The following is an 18,842-nucleotide window of genomic DNA, read 5'->3' on the forward strand; positions in this document are numbered from 1 at the left end:
GAAACAGGCACTCAATCACTTGAGCCACATCTGCTTCCCCATTTTAATACTTTAAAATTTTTAATTCTGGGACTCCCTGAGCTTTCTGTTTCTTAAGTTTGTTTCTGGCTAGTGATATAACCATGGTTTTCTTGAGTACCAGGAGCTAATTAAAACAAATAAACCAACACTGTCCAAAAATACCTTTCACAATCTTTGCAAACTGGCTCTGCATTGGCTGGTGCTTTCCTTCAGAGGTTAGCTATCCTATCAAAAATACCAATCCAAGATGAATGCACAGGGCAGGGCACTATCTTTACTGAGCTTTCATCTTGTTCTGGGCTTATGCTTGTTTGTGGTCTAAGAATTCTCCTGTTTACAGGAATTCAAATGCTTCCTCCCATCTCCAGTGCTCTACTGTATGACTTAAACCAGGTACTTCTCTGTCCCCCACTTTGACTTGTTTCTTATGGTGATTTAGCTGTCCACAGGCTGTGCTGCTCCTGGGCATAGGGCCAGGGACCCCAATAGGGCACAAGATGGTACTCACTGCATTGGGGAGTGGTCAGGGCAGGGACCAACAAGGATACCCTGAGCTTCTCTTACCATGGTTTAAGCTTTGTTTTCTTATTTTGGCACTTAGCTGGTTACTGAAACCCTTTAATTGTTTGTTGTTGGTGTGGGTTTTTTTTGTTTGTTCATTTTTAGTTTTGAGGAAAATGGCTCTTTGTTCATTGTTCAAAGATTGTATGGGGGAAGGACACTTTGCATTGTCTTTAACTGGCTCACAAAAGTTATGTAAGGACTGGTTCACAAATGAATGCAAAAAGGAAAATCAGAACTTTCATGGAAACAAGGTATTTTTTCCTGAAATCCATGTTAAGCCCAAACTTTCTTATATATCTTTGTGGTTTTGATAAGTTTCTTTCTAATAAATTAATATCTTCTGAACTTCTTTATCCTTTTCCTTCTAAAGTATACTTCTTTGCAAGAAATTTAATTAGAAAATAGTGGAAACATTCTTTCTCTGATCTTCTGTAGCCAAGTTTTTGAATGAAGAGGCAAAACATCAGTTGAGATGGTTTTGTTAATTTTACCTTAAAAATGAGCTATTTAAAAATTTTCATAGTTGAAATCAATAAAAAATTCAAGTTGTAGATCTTTTCTGGCATAAATGAGAACCTTTCACTGATGTATTTTACGTTTAAATCAAAAGCAGTCCAATGAACTGAAACCTTAACTACATGTCAAGACATTTTTAATTCAGATTACTTTTTGGTAGGCATAAAATAATACTGGTGTTTTATAGGATTCCTAGAGTATACTTATGAATGTTAAATTTTATGTTTTATTTATTTTAATATGCAAATTTTATTAAACTTAATTTTTAAAAATTCATATGCTTTTTTACCCAGAAATACTTTGGAGGATTAATTCTATAGAACGCAAGCAACAATTTATACGAACACAAACAATTTTAATGAGATCATTGTGTGTAATGGCTAAACTGGAAACAACCTAAGTGCCCATTAAGAATTGACATGTTTTCACTAAAATTTTGAGATATTATAGTTTGCTATATATTATTTTATTTGTTAACAACATGAAGTATTCTTAAATAGGAAAACTAAGTTGAATTATATTGTTTATCATAGAATTTCATGGTTCTTTATACAATAATTTCCAGAAGTCTCACTTATGTTTATATATTTATATGAGCATGGAGAAAAGTACAGGAGGGAATACTAGAAAAGAGGAGTTGAGAAGATTATCAATTCTTTGTTTGTTATACTTCTTAATTCTTTCATATGCTTAAATGAGTACCTATATTTTATATTTTTAATTAGGAAAGAAAACATTAGTCTACTACACTGATTATCCCTCCACTGGAAACCTAAGAACAGAAGCCATCCTCATAATAGTTTTGAACTAACTGAGCTAGTTTGTGAAGGGATGTGAGAGTTATGTAAGTCACCAGAATTGACTGTCTCTGTAAAACATATCTGCTCAGTCAACATCCCAGCCAGAAAGAGATGTCACACTCCAGTGTGGTTAATCCAAGGAGAGTTTATACAAAGATAATGAATGCAAATGTGTGTGTATAGTGTATGTGCACCTCAAGTGATTGCTCAGAAATCAGAGGCTACCAATAGCACAGCTGATACCACCTGTAGGCTTAAGTTGACAAATAGAGGGAAAGAATATCAGAATCCAAAAGGAGGGAAAACCATACTGTTGACTAAATTACCTTGATTAATGCTGTGACCTTTGACGAGCTTACAGGGACTGAACCAAGGAAATAAAATCCTTGAACTCAATCTTATCCCTCCCACTATCTTCTGCCAGTGCTCCCCATTGACTGGGTTCAACTGGAAACTGGAAAGTAAGAGGACCTTTGATGAGATCTGTATAGGTCAGCACCCTTGGGCAGATACCAGGGTGGAAAGGCATAGAGACTGGTTCTTGAGGAGCAAACAGAAATTATGTGGATTTTATATAATCCAACATTGTTTTTAAACTAAAAAATCAAAATAACTCAGAAGGGGTAGGAACTAGTAAAACTATGCAAAATATTGAAATCCTACTTCTTTGTGGACTTACAGAATTATTTTTCAGTTAACTTAAGCCCAAAGACAATTTAAAAAATAATCTGGAGATGGCCTGCTCCTTACTCTCCTTTTTGAATAAATCCTACTTTCTTCCCCAAACTCCAAAAACATTTTAGCATGGAGACAGAGAACTGTAGTTACCCATGACAAATATGGTCCTTGGTCTTCCTCCCAAAGCACCACATTTTTGTGTGGGTTTTCTTTTAACTTCTAGTGTAGGTGTCAGAAGTGACACTGTAATCAGGGTCATGGACAGCAAAGTGGCATTTACTGAGCCTCAGGATGTGCCAGGCACCATGGAAGGCTTTCACATGGGTTATCACTTCTCTCTGCAAACCTGTACCATGAACATTATTATACCAAATTACTGATGAAGAAACAAAGATTCTGAGAGACTATATAACCACCTGGAGTGTAAGGAACTTGCTCAAGGTCAATGATAGTGTCTGGAATTGGGCCTAGATCTGTTTGTCTCTATTCTGGCACAGCCTCACTCTGCTGCAAAATTGTGAGGGAGTCTTTATCCATTATTGTAACCCCCTCACCTGTCCCTGAAATCTCCCTTTGTCTTTCCCTTTTGTTTTATTCCCCTTTCATTCATTCTCTTTGTTATGTAGTTAACAACAATTTATTCACTACCCACTTTGTGCCATGAATTGTGCATAGTGCTGTTGATAACAACAAATATGACCTCTGCCTTCATGAATTTTAAAGCTGAATAAGTGTTCTTAGAGGAGCAATCCTATGCATTTTCTTTAGCCCCAAATACTTGCAATCTGAGGTCCTTTGGGTCTCAATTTTCCCATCTATTTACTAGATGGGCTTGCTTGTTTTGGCTTGCTTGTTTAAAAAGTATAATCTAGAATAAACTTTTCTTTCTATGCCTTGCTGTTTCATTATGGAGAATAACGAGGATTTTGTAATATAAGAAAGACGGAAAAAGGAAACTATGTATTACAGTGTATTAAAGGTGCTGCCTGGTTTTATTGAAACAAATTAGTCTCCCTAAGAAGTGTGTATATGTGAAGGTAAATGTTCAGGTTTATGTTCTAAGAAGCCTAACAGTGTATCATATTACCTCAAATAAGCACATCTTCTGATTTTCAAGTTGAGAATTGGTTTGTCTTTAAAAAAACTTATTTGTTAAAGACAAAACTCTTGTTTACATGCCTTTAGTCATACAATTACAAAACTATATGTGTATTTGCTCTCATTTTCCCCCTATATAGACATACTTGTTCACCCATTGAAAATTGCCACATTGGGTCACTCAAGTAATCTCATTTTTGTAACTGAGCCATTGTTATCATTATCAAAACTACAACCAATTCACAATACAGTGTCAAGAGGATGACGGTATTTTGTGGAATGATGTGCAGATTCCTCTCTTTTTGTATTAGCTGTTGGCACTATGGAACTGTAAAGAATGCCTGCTAATGCTTTTTTCACCCATTGATAATTAAGGTTTGGTGATCTTTGTTTGGGTAACTTCTCAGTTTCCATGTATATTGTGTTCTGTAACCATCTTTGGATGTGATTTCTGCCAAAATACTTTTAAAGTTAAAAATGTTTTAAAAAGGTGTTTTTAAACATCTAAGTTGGTAGCATAGTATTATATGGTAGGTTCTTCTCCTGGGTCTGATCATAGACAGGTTACCTACCATCTTTGATCCTTATTAACTTTCTAGTTTTGTAAAATGAAGGGGTTAGACCAAATAAATGTTTTTCCTCCTATGCTGTAGTATTCTAGAAGTTACTGAGCACCCAGGTTGATAGTTGATGAAGCTCTAGCTCTCCTTCCCACTTCAACCAGAGTGATTCTGTTTTGACTTCTTTTATTTATTAATACTCCCAAGTAGTTTTTACAATTCCTGATGCCTTTCACTTGTTTGTCAACAGAAGGGAGTCACTGTATTCTATTTTTGGCTTCATAGTGGGTTACAGCTTTTACAAACCCCACAGGTCCTGCAATAATCAATGATCTCTTTGAATTCTGCAGTAAGTATGAAATGTAAAGTATTAATCATGTGTTTATGCCTGATTTATACATGTGAATCAGTTAAGCCTACTCTTAGTTTCCTCTGTCAGCTTCAAAGCAGGAAATTATACCATTGCCCAAAACCTCTGGCTTTCTGTTGATTTTGTTTAGGAGGTGTAAATCTAGTAAAGTATGAACAGAGGACTGTTGCCAAATTGATGGCTATATTTGTCTGTGTAGATTGTATTTCCACAGCTGTCAGATGAGTTAGTTGTTCCCTTATATAACATGGTTCTATAGCAATGGACATGCTTGGGATTTTAATCTTATCAGACTTTTTAGTAGTTCCTGCTTTGAGTTTTAAAGTAAGGGGGACATAATGTGCACCATTCTAAAGAGTGATATTTCAGCTTCTGTGTCTTTTGGGATGATACCATGTTGTGAATGAAATTGGTGTTTTATGTAGAACTCCTGGGGAAGTTTTTGCCAACAATCATTTTGACAACTTGTGTTTTATTGTGATAAGAGCAATCAGAAAAAGGCAAAATAAAACAAAAGTGAATTAGGTGGTCAGGATCATGTTAGGATCCTTTATAATTTATGAAAAGTTTTCATCAATCTTTAAAGACTAATTTTCTAGATTTTTGCTTTTCTGACAGGTAATCTTGGGTAGAGGGTGAAATAGAGCAGGGAAACAAATAATTATTATGAAGATAATGGAAATTACTAAGCAAGTGAAATAAAAAATTGTTCCAAACACTTATCAGGCCATTTTGGCTCACAGTCATGCATCACCTCTCCCCACTCTGGATTATTTCAGGAGGAAAGGTGATTCAGGTACCTGACACATTATCATTTTTCTTGTACTTCTAATAATATAATGTATCTATTCTTTTAGGAATCTCCAGCCATGGCATATTACTTATAATATATAGCAATTTTATTTTTTATGGTTTGTTGCACAATTTGATTGAAATCTTATTCTAAAGAAGATACATAGATATACACAAATGGAAATAGAGATTGTTTTTAGGAAGAACTTAGTGTAATATTCCATTTATATTTTGTAAAAAGAAATGAAATTTTATCTCATTGATTTAATTTATTGTTTGAGGAAGAAAAAGTGCAATGCACAGATTCATTAATTTGTAATAACTCAATTTAATTTCTCTTTGAATCAGTCTTTGAGACAATTACTATAACTTGATTTTTTTCTGCCATTCTTTAATAATCAAAGGGGCATTTTATTTCAAGGAAAAATGAATGAAAATAGTATCAATTAGTTAGTCGGCTCCAAAAAATATTTTGAAATCATGCCCATAAACTTCAAGTTTTCCATGCTCCTTCTCTCCTTTTCTTTTTTCTGTGAAACTCTAGGACTAATAGGAGACATGAAAAATTCCCTCCAGGAAGCTCTGGTTAAGTGTAAATGTGTAAGAATGGTCTTGGAATGATAACTTTTTATCATAATGCCTGAAAGGGATCATCTAGCTTAAGCCATTGTTGTTGTTTTTTTTTTCCATACTTTTACTGGTGGTAAACACTTGATTCTGAGAGGGATGTATCCTTACATTTAGCCATAGAGAGATAATAGCAAAATACTTCTTTTCTTCTTCTATTTCCTTCCCTTAGTTTATGCATTCAAAAAATTTCACATAGTTATAAGCATAGCACATATTCTATTAGGTTTTCATGGAGCTTTGAGAGACTCAATAATTCAATATTTGGAAGAGAGAAATTTGCTATTTTTCTATATTGCACAGACTACAGAGTGGACTATATTTTGAGTCTATTCTAAGGGAATGGTAATAGAGGTGACGATTTACTTTCATTCAATCTTGCTCCCAAAGGACTTAAGGCCTTGATTCAGAGTAATTTTTTTTGGTAAAAATCAGAATCTACCACTTAGAAGAGAATTTAAGCAATTTTGGAGGCAAGGGCTTTTCTCTGGTGACATGTTAGGAAGAAATGTGCCAGTTTATCTCTATTTGCTAGCAAGAATCTATAATAATGATATTCTTCTATGTCACCAAATAAGATCCCACCATATTGTAGCTTAAGAAATTTATAATACATGATATTATTGGTATATATAATTAATGGACTCTATATATTCAATTTTATACTACTATTTTTTGTTGTTTCTTTAATTCTCCCCTCCAAGATGGCCACCTCACATGTCCACTCGTTGTTGGCTCATCTTTTTTAGAAGGCACCGGGAACCAAACCTGGGACCTCCCATGTGGGAGGTGAGTGCCTAACCACTTGAGCCACTTCCACTCCCTGCTTGTCTAACCCCTTCATTTTACAAAACCAGCGTCTTCTGGTTGTGGAGTCGTGGCATCTGCTGGTGCTGTGTCTACTCATTGTGGTATCTGTTCATTGCAGTGTCTGCTCATTGTGGCATCAGCTAATTACAGCATCTTGCTGGTTATGGTGTCTGCTTATTGTGGCATCTGCTTGTTGCAGCATCTTGTTGATTGCGACATCTGCTCATTGTGGCATCCACTTGTCTTCTTTAGGAGTCACTGGGAACCGAACCTTGGAGCTCCCATGTGGGAGGCAGGTGCCCAATTGCTTGAGTCACATCAGCTCCCACTAACAGTTTTTTCAGTAAATGTTTTCCCCCACCAAATCTTCATATTTTTAAAATTCCGCTCTTTCTGTCTTTGTAATGTGGTTTTGGTAAAGGACAATCTATACCAATGTCATTAATGCTTTTCATACCCTATAGAGGTGAATTACTAAGGATATGAAGCCATGAGAAGAGGAGGTCTGGTTAGAAAAAAACAGTGATCTTTGATTTTTCTTTATCACTCTCACTTTCACAATTCTGTCAGTGTTACTTGCACTATGTATTTTGGTGAATTTGGTCTTAATCAGAAGTCCACTCAATAATTTTATGGTATATTTGAAAGAATTTTTCCTTTTTCCAGTAGATCCCTTACATACATGAAATGTGTGAAAATATGGTACCAAAATTTTGTGAATATTTTCAAAATTCTCTGGTTCTGGTACTTTTCAACTTTGTGTCTGGTAATTAAATCCACCTGCAAGTTCTAAATAAAATTTCAACATTTGTTTTGTTGAGTTACTTGACTTTGTCTCCTCTGCTTTAGAATTTATAGAAAGATCATTTCAATTTCTTATTCTCTTGCGTGCATAACCTCTGAATTTTTATTCAGTTGCCTAGATGACCTCCTGAAGTATGACTGTAATGTAGCTAGGACAGAAAGTTAGAAGAATGAGCCAGGCATCAACTTTGGCATCCCATTTAACCTGCTGATCTTGGTGTTCTCACCTGCACAATGAAGGAATTAAATGAGAAGATTGCTCAGTCAGTACCTTCCAACCCAAAAGATTCTAATAAATCCTTCCTGAGTGATGCTCGAGGGAGTTACATCTCTGAGCCTCTGAGCCAAAGACTCAAATTTTATTGGCAGAAATTAAGCATCTGTGTCCTCTCTTCCCTTTATTCTAGAGCAAAACTTTATCAAAACCCTAAAAAAGCCAGAATTCCTATTGAAACTTTATCGACAAAGCAACTGCAAGCTGGCAACTATAGGAAATAGCCAATCAGCTACTTTCTCATATAGAATGAGTAGGTAGAGATGCAAGATGTCAACTTTTAGGTATGTGTGGAAAGATAGGTAGGTAGATTAGAATGAGAGGGAGAGGAAAAGGAGAAGGATTTCATAAGTCCTGATCACTAGGTATTTCTATGTAATCTTAAAGAGTTTCTTTAAGAGTCCTTGATTTTATAGGAGTAAAAAAGGACCAAAGTTTTCTCTTTCCACATACCTCAGTAAACACTAAAGAAATTGGATGGAAGCTGCCAATTAGGTCACTATTAGTTACAGCTAAGGAAATTGTCATTATCATTCTTCTGTCTTACAGGTGACATTTGAACTGTGACGAACTATTACGACTAAAAGGGTTGGGGGGGAGGCAGGTGGGAAGAGAAAACACAACACATACTAAAACAGGTGATATTCTGGCTCTGACTGTTCTTTAACTATTGCTCTTAAAGAAAATGTTTATTCTGCTGCAGCTAACTAGCCTGCATCTTCTACACCAAATACTATTCTATACTATGGAAGTGCTGTGCAATGCATCTCCCAAGTAGCACCTTATACTACTTTAAAATCTCTAGTCTGAGGTGCCACAGTAAAGAAACAAAAGAATTAGGGGGGAAAAAACGTAATTACCTAATGACGTCATCTATGTCCATGGAACTGGCCCGTTTGTCACTAAAACCTGTGCTGGTTAGGATATGCTATATTTTATCTGCTATACTGAAGTCTTCTGGTATTATCTAGCAATATAAGATTTAGAATAAATGAACAATATATCTTTAAAAAAAAGAAAATATATATTAAGAGCTTATTAGGAGCAAGCCGACTGATTAAACGCAAAACTTGTCTTTAAGGGACTTTCTATATAATTGAGGTACACGTAAACTTATTGGAGATAATTAAGAAGTTGGCCAATTGTTAATTTTTGATACACACAAGTAATTTCCAGACCTATTTCTAGAAATGTTTTGTAAAATGGAAGAAATAATATTATTCTACTGGACTAATAAATACTGAGTTTCAGTTATATCATGTATAGGTACCTTTTAGAGGTAAAGTAACATTCAAAGCTCATAATAAGAGTTCATTTTATTTCTCTATTTTTGTCAGTTTTTCAGAAGAAAATTGCTTTGACATTTTTGTCAATAAAACAACCTTTTTTAAAAAAATTTAAAGAATAGAAATTGATAAAATAAAATTAATTTTGATAGATTCTTTAGAAATATCATGATTAGGACAGTAGTTATTAGAATCACTTTGAATATGTTTAAGCATCTTAGAATGTTCTATCACATGAACAGTAAAACACATGAAATTATCTTCAAAGTGATTGTGTACTATGTAGAATAAAATAGTTCCATACTGATGTTAAAATTCAATCAGATAAGCTTATCGAGACATGAATGCATGTAACTGTCTTTCTTTTTTTTTTAAAGATTTATTTATTTATTTATTTCACTTCCCTTACCCCCACCTGCCACCCCTCTTGTCTGTTCTCTGTGTCTATTTGCTGAGTCTTCTTCGTCCGCTTCTGTTGTTGGCAGTGGCACCGGGAATCTGTGTTCCTTTTTGTTGCATCATCTTGTGTGTCAGTTCTCCGTGTGTGCAGTACCATTCCTGGGCAGGCTGCACTTTCTTTCGCACTGGGCGGCTCTCCTTATGGGGTGCACTCCTTGCGCGTGGGGCTCCCCTATGTGGGGGACACCCCCGAGTGGCACGGCACTCCTTGCGCTCATCAGCACTGCGCATGGGCCAGCTGCACACGGGTCAAAGAGGCCTGGGGTTTGAACTGCAGACCTCCCATGTGGTAGATGGACGCCCTAACCACTGGGCCAAGTCCGCTGCCCCATATAACTGTCTTGATGATTCTCCAGGACTGGAATTCTAGTCCCTACACTTACTCCCACATCTATTGGACAAATGCCTGGTTAAACAGATGGACCTTTGTGCTCTCAAAACAGGAAACCTCTACCTTTACTGAGCAAAGCGTTGGGTGAAAATAGACTGTACTGTATTATTATGCTTCTGAGCATGATAATTTGAGGGAATAGCTTCTATGAATTACTATTATTACATGTTTTTAGAAATACCTTTTCCCTTATGAATGGATATGTGAAAATCAGTGGATAACGGATGAAGTCTCAGAGACCTGGAAAACCTATAGATAGGAAAGTTGTTCTCATTCAAATATGAAAATAAAAAATAAGCAGAAGTGTGAACTGCCATGACGTTTTATAAATGGATGTAGCTAAAATTTCAGAAAATGTTTGAACTAGTCAAGCGACATGTACTAATTATGAAATAACTCCTATCCACCCATGGGTTTGAGACCGAAAGAGGATTCTCAACATCTTTCTTCCTGCCCTTTCAACAGGTTTACCACTTCAACAGTTATGGAGTTTGATTTTGGGCAGGACATTAAGTCCTGGGTACCATCTATGAAAACACTATACACTATACACTGTGAAGTCAGAGGGATTTGGGGACCTGAAGATAGGATGTCAGAATTGAGTTTTCTTTATGCTTGATTAATGGCATTTCTTCTCACTCTATATTTGTGACAAAAGGACAAAAGGAGGGAAAACCAGGAGCAGCAGTTAGATGAATCTGTACTTGGAAAATCATATGGGACAAGATTTGATGCTATAATATTGACATATTGAAAAGATCTTCAAGATAATTTGCTCTTCAATCATTTTATCCACAAAGAAGAGGAGCTTGCTTGCCACATACTTTCCTTATATTCCTGCAGGATTTTTTTTTTAATGGCAAGAGATAATGCCTATGAAACATATAAACACAGAATAAAATAGTGCAGTTATATTGATTTCCATTTTCTGGCTGTTGGTTAGATAACATAGGCATCAGTTTGTTTAATATAATATTTCAGCATAAACCTGCAATGAAACTTTCTGAAAATTTGACCTCTTCGGAGAAATACAGATGGAATTGCCTTATCCTTATTTAGCTTCTGTAAATATGTAGTTTAATTGATAACAAATGATAATAGCACAGTACTTAAAAAATTGTTTAAAATTTATTTCTTTCCCCCACATAGAAACTTAATGCAAAAAGTAATAAATTGGTTACTACTTGAGAATGCATTATTTCTACCTGCAAAATATCTTGAGATATTTTTGACTTGTGGTGTTTAATTTAATTAAAACTGTCATTATACTTTCATGTTACTTTGTCCTTTGAAATAATTTAAATTGCCTAAATAACATTGTATCTCTACTTGATAAAATAAAGAACCCAGAAGATTAATTTAGGTATAGGATGGAGAATGAAAGAATCATAATATGTACTTAATTTTATTAAAAGAAAATGAATTATAAAAACAATTTGAAGAGAAAAAAAGCAATAAAAGTAGTAAAATAGTAAGAAACTCTTTATATGAAAGTACATATTTTGTGTACGTGTACAGGTATAAGAGACATGTTCATTACAAGCTTTTTCTTGATCTACTCTGGCATATTATATTTTTATATATTATATAATGTCTTTTTCATTTCTTTGTTTTCTTTTAAACAGCAAATGCCAGCCTTCTTGGAGGAGGAGGGGGTAAGTCTTGAAATAACTTAGCAAAATAGATTTTTATGACTACACTAAACATAAAATGGTTAGTAAATTCTGTGATACTTTAAAGAAAATTAAATTTCCTCTATTCGTCAATCTCCCAAATGATAATCTTCCAGAAAATAATTTGCAATAGAAATAGCTTGGGTTTGTTTACATATTATTTTATCTGGCTTCAAATTATTCTTGGGAGAGGTTGTACCTCAGTAGTTGAGCACCTGCTTCCCACATGTATGTGTATATTATATATATATATATATAAATGCTGTTTTCTCTCTTGTCAATTTTTATTTTTCTAACCTTGGCATAAACTTTAAAAGCTGTAAGCCATAAAGTGACTTATTGTAGGTGACAGAGTCACCTTTAATATGAATTCTGAAACAATACTTTTAGGGCCCTATAGTTTCTTTTTTTACTGTAATGACATTCTTTTTGCTCTTCATGACTTTTAAGTAGAGAACTTAATATATCAGCCACTTACTGAGAAAAATATAAAAGAAATAAGTATTGGAAGTTTGTTTTTCCTTTCCCCCTGTTTAGAGGAGGAAAAAAAACAGGTCAAAGTGAAATGAGGATGAGAGAGATTCCTGTATTGGGAATTTTTTTAATTATAAAATTTTGTAACTATTTATTGTTTTTATTTCTAGGTTGGAAGATGAAAACTTTCCTAGCCTCAATATATTATAATACTGTAGAGAAGAAAAAATATATACCATAGAATGGAGTTCTTTATATATAAGAACCAGATGGAGTGTGTTCTTTCTTTAACACACACACTCTCATTCTCTGCTTGCTCTTGCTTTCTTTTCATAAATATTGTTGAAGTAGGTACAGTTGTACTGAACTTTAAGCTTTCAAAAAATTTCCTGGCCTTTATCAGGAAGTTTCTGCATCATTTTTATTTGGAAATTTAAAAAAAAAATCATTGTTTCTATGTAAGAATCAATTGCTGTAAAAAACAATCATGGAAACAGAAATAATCTAAAAGAGTTTATATTAGAAAGTACTCTTCATATTAACACATGTCAATACATGGTCTATAGCAGAGTATTAGGAAGAGATCTTGGGCTAGTTATGACATTTGACTTATTGGGTGAAAACCGTCAAAGATTACTTAACATCTCTGAGCCTCAGTCTCTTAATCTTTAAAAAATGGGGGTTATATTAACTACCTAAAATATTTTTTTGTGTGTGTGAGAATTAAGGGAAAGTGTCTGCTATGTAATAGAGTAGCAAGGTATCAATAAATGTTTATTTCTTTTTCCCAAAATTTCTTTGGAAAGTATCACTCTACAAGATTTCTCCTTGTACCTTTTTAATGTATTTCGGGGGGATCTATAAGGGAAAAATTTTTCCTTAGGAGTTGGATGCTCAGTAGTATTTTTCTTCTAGGACATAATATGTGGAGAAAACCTTATTAAAATGAATTGTCAATAATTAATATATTTTAAGACACTTGACTGATATTGTAAATAGTATAAAGAACAGTTAGAATTGAATCTACATAAACAAATCCATTAAGTTAAAAAGAAGCAAATTAACTAGACAATTTATTTTTTTAAACTGATTCAACTAATTATATTAGTTAAGATCATATTAGCTGCCATAACAGGAAAAAAATCATAGTAGCATAAAGGAGATTGAAATGCATTTCTGTCTCAGGTAAAATTAGTCTACATGTAGACTAGAATAGTTGTATGGAAATTCCATGGTGTCATCAAGGACCTTAGCTCTTAGTTTTCTGCTCTGTCATCCTAGGCTCCATACAAAAGGCTACTTCATACTCAAGGGTCCATGATAGCTGCTAGACCTATAGCCATATAAATATGTTACAGGTCAGGAGGAGTAGGGAAAACAAAAGGTAAAAAAGGAGGTCCCCAAAGATGAGTCAGTATTCTTAAAGCAGCCTTCCCTGAAATCCCACATTATCCTTGAACTTCATCAAGTATTTCATTCCTGAATATTTGTAGTCTTTTATTTTAGGAAGCAATGTGCTTACTAAAAAACTGTATTCTGTTTTTAAGGAAGAAGGGGAGATTGGAAGCTGGGGCAGGCAATAAGTATTTTCTACTGTAGTGGTCGCCTCAATATTGCCAGGCTGCTTTGTTTAAATATGCTTATTCATATTTGGTGTGTATAGAATTAACTCTAGTAAATTGGCTTGTATTTACTTGTGGTTCTTTTATCCTATGTGAGAAGATACATTATGAATTTTTAGCAATGATAAGACATTCCAGGAACAGGCCCACGCAGTTTTCTGTTTATCCTAAGTATATACTTTACTGTCCTCCTCTAGATGGTTGATTTTACTAAATGCAGTTATTTTCCATAATATCTAATTTCTGAAGTCTAAAATTAGAAACTTAGCATCATCATAAAGATAAATTACAAGTATTTATGATGGCTGTAATTTACTTCATTAAAGTAGGTCATTAACAGGTTTAAATTCATTTATGCATTTCTGGAGATGTCAGGATTGCTCTAAAATACATGTCTGATTTTTGGAAAGCTGCATTTTAAAATTGAATTTAAGGATTATTTTTAGCCCTCTGAACTGAATTCTGGTCCTCCAATTCTATGACAAATTTTTTCCACCCTGTCAGTGATATTTGTAATGTAATAGTAGTAATCATCCTATAAGGAGCAATCAAATTGATATAATTCTCTTCTATTTAATCAGTTATTCATTTTGTTGACTTGAATTAATATCCTTTCAAAGTCCTCTAAAAGGAATAATTTTTTGGTTGACAAAACAATTTTTTGATCAAGAAAATTGTATACCACATATAAAAATAATAAAAACTACCTTAAATGCCATTTTTTTATGGTCCACAGAAAGGCTTTCCCCCAAATTCTATTGAAGTAGTACTTGATTGTGAAATTTAGACAAAATCAATGTATAGAAAATTATATTATCCATGAAAGCTTAGCATTTTGTTGCTCTTTTTTGAGAGCTTATAGTCAGGAAATGAGTTCTCTTGAAAGAAGATTTTATAAAATAGTCACAGATCATCTTCTCAGTTCTGATTTTAAAGTGAGAGAATTATTTCACATAGGTGTGATTTTTCATTGTTGGGTAGAGGTCAGTCTTTCTATGAACGTTAGTGTCAATAATGAAGTTTATTGTGAGGAACAAAGGTGATGGGGCCATGTCCACATAATTATTTCACTTAGATATGTTAAAGGCAGAGACAGATAAATATTAGTTGCTCAGATAAGTATGCGACTGGTTTATGATGACTTTATTCTTCTAAGTTAAGATACAAATGGATTTTCCCTTTAGGTAGCCTTTACATTTCCTATGTTATGGTATAACGTCAAAAATCTTTGAAGTTCTACTAATATTTTACAAATTTTCCATTATTCCATTATTGGCAATACCCGCCTGTATAGCCCATTTAATATAAAAAATTTGTATTCTCAGTAAGTTCTTTTATCAGTCAGAAGAAGCCATATTATGATGTAGTTACAAAGAAATCTTAGTGGTTTAATAAAATAAGGTTTATTTATTGCTCACATCATAGTCTGAGTAGAAGTGGTGGCTCTCCTACTCAGACTCTCCTCAAAGTGGTGATCTCAGAGAGCCAGGCTGGTTCTCTTTCTTGTAGTTAAACCATGTAATATGTGGCTGTGAATTCTATCACAGAACAGGAAGAGAGAGCTGGAGAATCTTGGCAGATATATTTACAGGTCAGTTTTGGAAATGACTTTCATTACTTCTGCTCATGATTCATTCATTAGAATTCAGTCAGGTGACCTCCCCACCAACCTAACTGCAAGGAAGGCTGGAGAAAAAGGAATCTTCCGGAGTTCCAGGAAGAGGAAATGGTACGGTAAATACACAACATTATCTTTGCGATGGTGCTTAACTGACATCAGTGTTGTTATAAGTATTATTGTTGTTGTTGTTATTATTATTTTATTGGTTGAGGGAAATGAGAGTTTGGCAGTTTTGGTGACTGCTTTAAGACTACACAGCTTATTAGGGGTGAAATGTGAATGACTGACCAGGGAAGTTCCACTCCAAGGGTCTTTACGTTTGTTCTGTGGTTTTTAATATACCTCTGCTCTTTAGATTTACTTTTTCTATGCACAGGTAATTAACTCTGTTTACGTCAGGGAAAAAAAAGGAGTGCAACCGATGCTTTCTTTGGCTTATTTTCACAAGTCTCAAGCTCTATTGATGTAAAGGTATATACAATGGTACCCTCTTATGTTCCCTTTGGATTGCTGCCCAGATTCATCTACCGTTTTTTTTGTTTATATGGACTCAGAAACATTGCATTTTAAATACATATGCACCCATCTGTAATGAGAATGTTTTACATGCACAAGTTCCAGTGATACTGATACTTCTGAAATATATAGTAAAAAGAACATCATTGCAGCCTCCCTCAAATTATGGTAAGAAGCAGAATTAGAAAGAAAAATCAGAACTAAAAGCTAATTTCTCAATTCCTTTCAACCTCAATTCCTTTCAACCTTTCATGTCTTTTCCCTTTCACTGACATAGTAGTTATCATAAAACCAGGATCCACTGATACAACCCAAACAGGACATTTTAATGAGATTCACTTCCTCCTCCAGTCTGTCAAAGCTCCTAAATGCTGATGCCCAATGCATAATATTAGACATGGTAAACGACATTTTCTGACATAGGAGCATTTTAAGATTGACTTTTAACATACTTTTCTAAGACTGTCATTTTCATCATATATACATATATATGTATTATATTTTTGAATCAGTGCTATAATTCTATACCTAATCTTTGGAGTGATTGTAGCAGGATCATTTTTAAATAACTGAACACTCAGCACCATATGGAATGCATGAGACAGCCATTTGTCTAGAATGAGAAAAGAATCAAGTGTGGGAGCAAGTGTCAGTAGAACATATTACAAACCTTTCCCACCTTCAAAGGCTTCTCGCTCTCCTCACGCCCAAAGTTGGAGAAGGTTCAGTGGCCTGGAATCAGTAGCTGTTTCATTGGTCAGTTCTACTTGTAGAGAGAATTCCTAATGCTTACTCATGTGTAATATCCATTTTTAATTAATATACTTTATGTGAGGCACCAAAATGCATGGTGGAAAAGCAGGGAAATTGTAAAACTATTTTGTGTCTTGCAAAAGATAACATGAGTATATCTCCATCCACCCATCACCTATTTATACACAGACACACATAGGTGCACATGTTCATACATTCATTCATATTCATACATTCAACAAGTATTGAGTAACCACTGTGGGCCAGTATTGATTATTGACTTGACAATAATAGGCATTTCCCTTTCTTTTTACCAATCATAGTGTTTGTTTGGGAGAATCTTTGAGAAATTATAACTCCTCACATTCTCTCAGATATTCCAAGGTTTCCCTTTGCCTGGATCTTTTGAACTAAAATGATATTTTATCATCAATAGAACAAGCATTGGGTACCATATTTAAAAAGAGAGAATTTATATCCTGAAAAGTATCTTTTTCAGATAAACAAGAATGAGTTGTTACCCAGAATTCCTAACCTGAAAAATCACGTTTAATGGGCTTGAGTGTATTTAAGCAGGAATGCTTTAATAAATTACTTCTTAAACATCCACAAGCAGAATGGAGTGTTCTCTTACCCTCCCTCCACATTCAGAACAGTTTTCCCCTGGCATCTATCACTCCATTGCTCAAAATCCCTACAAATGATTCTGTGTTTCACTGCTGTTAAACCCAAAGATCTGGCCTGGCTCAGGGCATGCTGGGAGGAATCTAGGATAATGGTCAGCAGGAAGGAGCCAAGATCTATTAGAATGTTGGGGGTTGCCTTCAGGGGGGCAGTCAAGGCTGGCTGACAGTAAATTAGCTCCCTGGCTTATGCTCAGCAGGTGAAGGGGTCCCAGCCCTGAGAAAGAGGAATAGTAACAGTTTTTCTCTCATGAGAGAGAATAGCTTAGCAAGGGAAACCCTTGTTGGTCAAGCAGAGACTAAGTCTTTGGAGTAGAGCTGCAAGAGCGGTTGTGCTGCTAAGCCACAGAAAATAAGGCTTAAATCCTGTTTCAGAAAGGATTGATCCTGTGCACTGCAGTTGGTTGAACCTGCCAGAGGGGATCAGGAGGCCCCACATGTGAGGAAAGAGAGGGGAAGAGAAAGAGGGGAAGGGAAGAGGGGAAGGCGCTGAGAGCTAGGCCAGGCCTGACAAAATTTAGTCACATAATGAACCAATCTCCCTCCCTCCCATCCTTCTATTTTGTCTCTCAGTTAACAGTCTTTATTGATCACCTCTTATGTATTAGTCCTGACAATGAGGTAGGTTCATTTCTTACAAGTAGGTACTGCTAGGTGTATAAGTAGCTATTTACATGTTAAATATCCTAATAACTGGAAAAGTTCTTCATACAGGAAAAATGGAGCAGAGATGAGGAAGTCAACATCTTGAAGTGATCAGGGAAACCTTTCCAAAAGAGGTAACACTGGAGCAGTCTTGCAGGCTGAGTCATAGTTTGCCAAGAGGGGAGAGAAATAACCCACCTAGTTGTATTTCCTACTGATGCATATAGATGTGTTGCTGTGCTTTAGCTGACCTCCTCACTGTTATGTAGTTATAATATCTGTACATTAGTTGAAAATGGTTTCCTCTGACCATCTAGGCCTGTCACTTAAAATGGAGTGAAAAGTGTTAGAGTAGAACTGAAGAGAGGAACTCTAGTGCTGGTGGTGTTCGGCAGCAAAACTCCGTAAGAGCAACCTGGACAAGGTCTGGCAGTCATCGCCAACAGAAGCTCCTCCCTTCTTGCCTACTCCTCTGGTTACTGCACCTGCTCTAGGGACCATCTTTTCAATTTCTCATGCCAGTTGGATTTCTAGTATGTGTTTTGCTCATTCCACATGAAATAATCCTGGGAAAATCCTTGTCAGTTCCTATTCCTAGAAGTGTGACCCTGCCTTCATTGCCTAAATTTGTCTGCCATTTGTCATTAGGTTTCCCAAGTACTTCCTGGGGGAGAAAAGGGGAACAGCAAAATCCAGGCCATGGACTGACTGCACACCTACTTCCTCTTCTAAGTGAAGCTAACTCATCTGTATTAGTCACCTGAAGGGGTTCTGATGCAAAATACCAGAATTCGGTTGGCTTTTA

At 35.2% G+C, this 18,842-nt stretch overlaps 1 protein-coding gene across 4 annotated transcripts in view; it reads left to right on the forward strand.

Moving 5' to 3' along the window:
- MACROD2 (mono-ADP ribosylhydrolase 2) overlaps positions 1 to 18,842 on the forward strand; it is a 2,160,736-nt gene that overhangs the window by 487,136 nt on the left and 1,654,758 nt on the right. For 2 of the 4 annotated variants that reach the window (XM_058287576.1, XM_058287574.1), the window contains exon 4: positions 11,676 to 11,705. The exons of the other annotated variants lie outside the window; for them this stretch is intronic. In XM_058287576.1, coding sequence (XP_058143559.1) covers positions 11,676 to 11,705 — 30 coding nt within the window. The remainder of the gene's footprint in view (positions 1 to 11,675; positions 11,706 to 18,842) is intronic. 4 annotated transcript variants of the gene reach the window in all.

This window comes from Dasypus novemcinctus, chromosome 24, assembly GCF_030445035.2.
Source record: "Dasypus novemcinctus isolate mDasNov1 chromosome 24, mDasNov1.1.hap2, whole genome shotgun sequence".
NCBI classification, from domain to species: domain Eukaryota; kingdom Metazoa; phylum Chordata; class Mammalia; order Cingulata; family Dasypodidae; genus Dasypus; species Dasypus novemcinctus.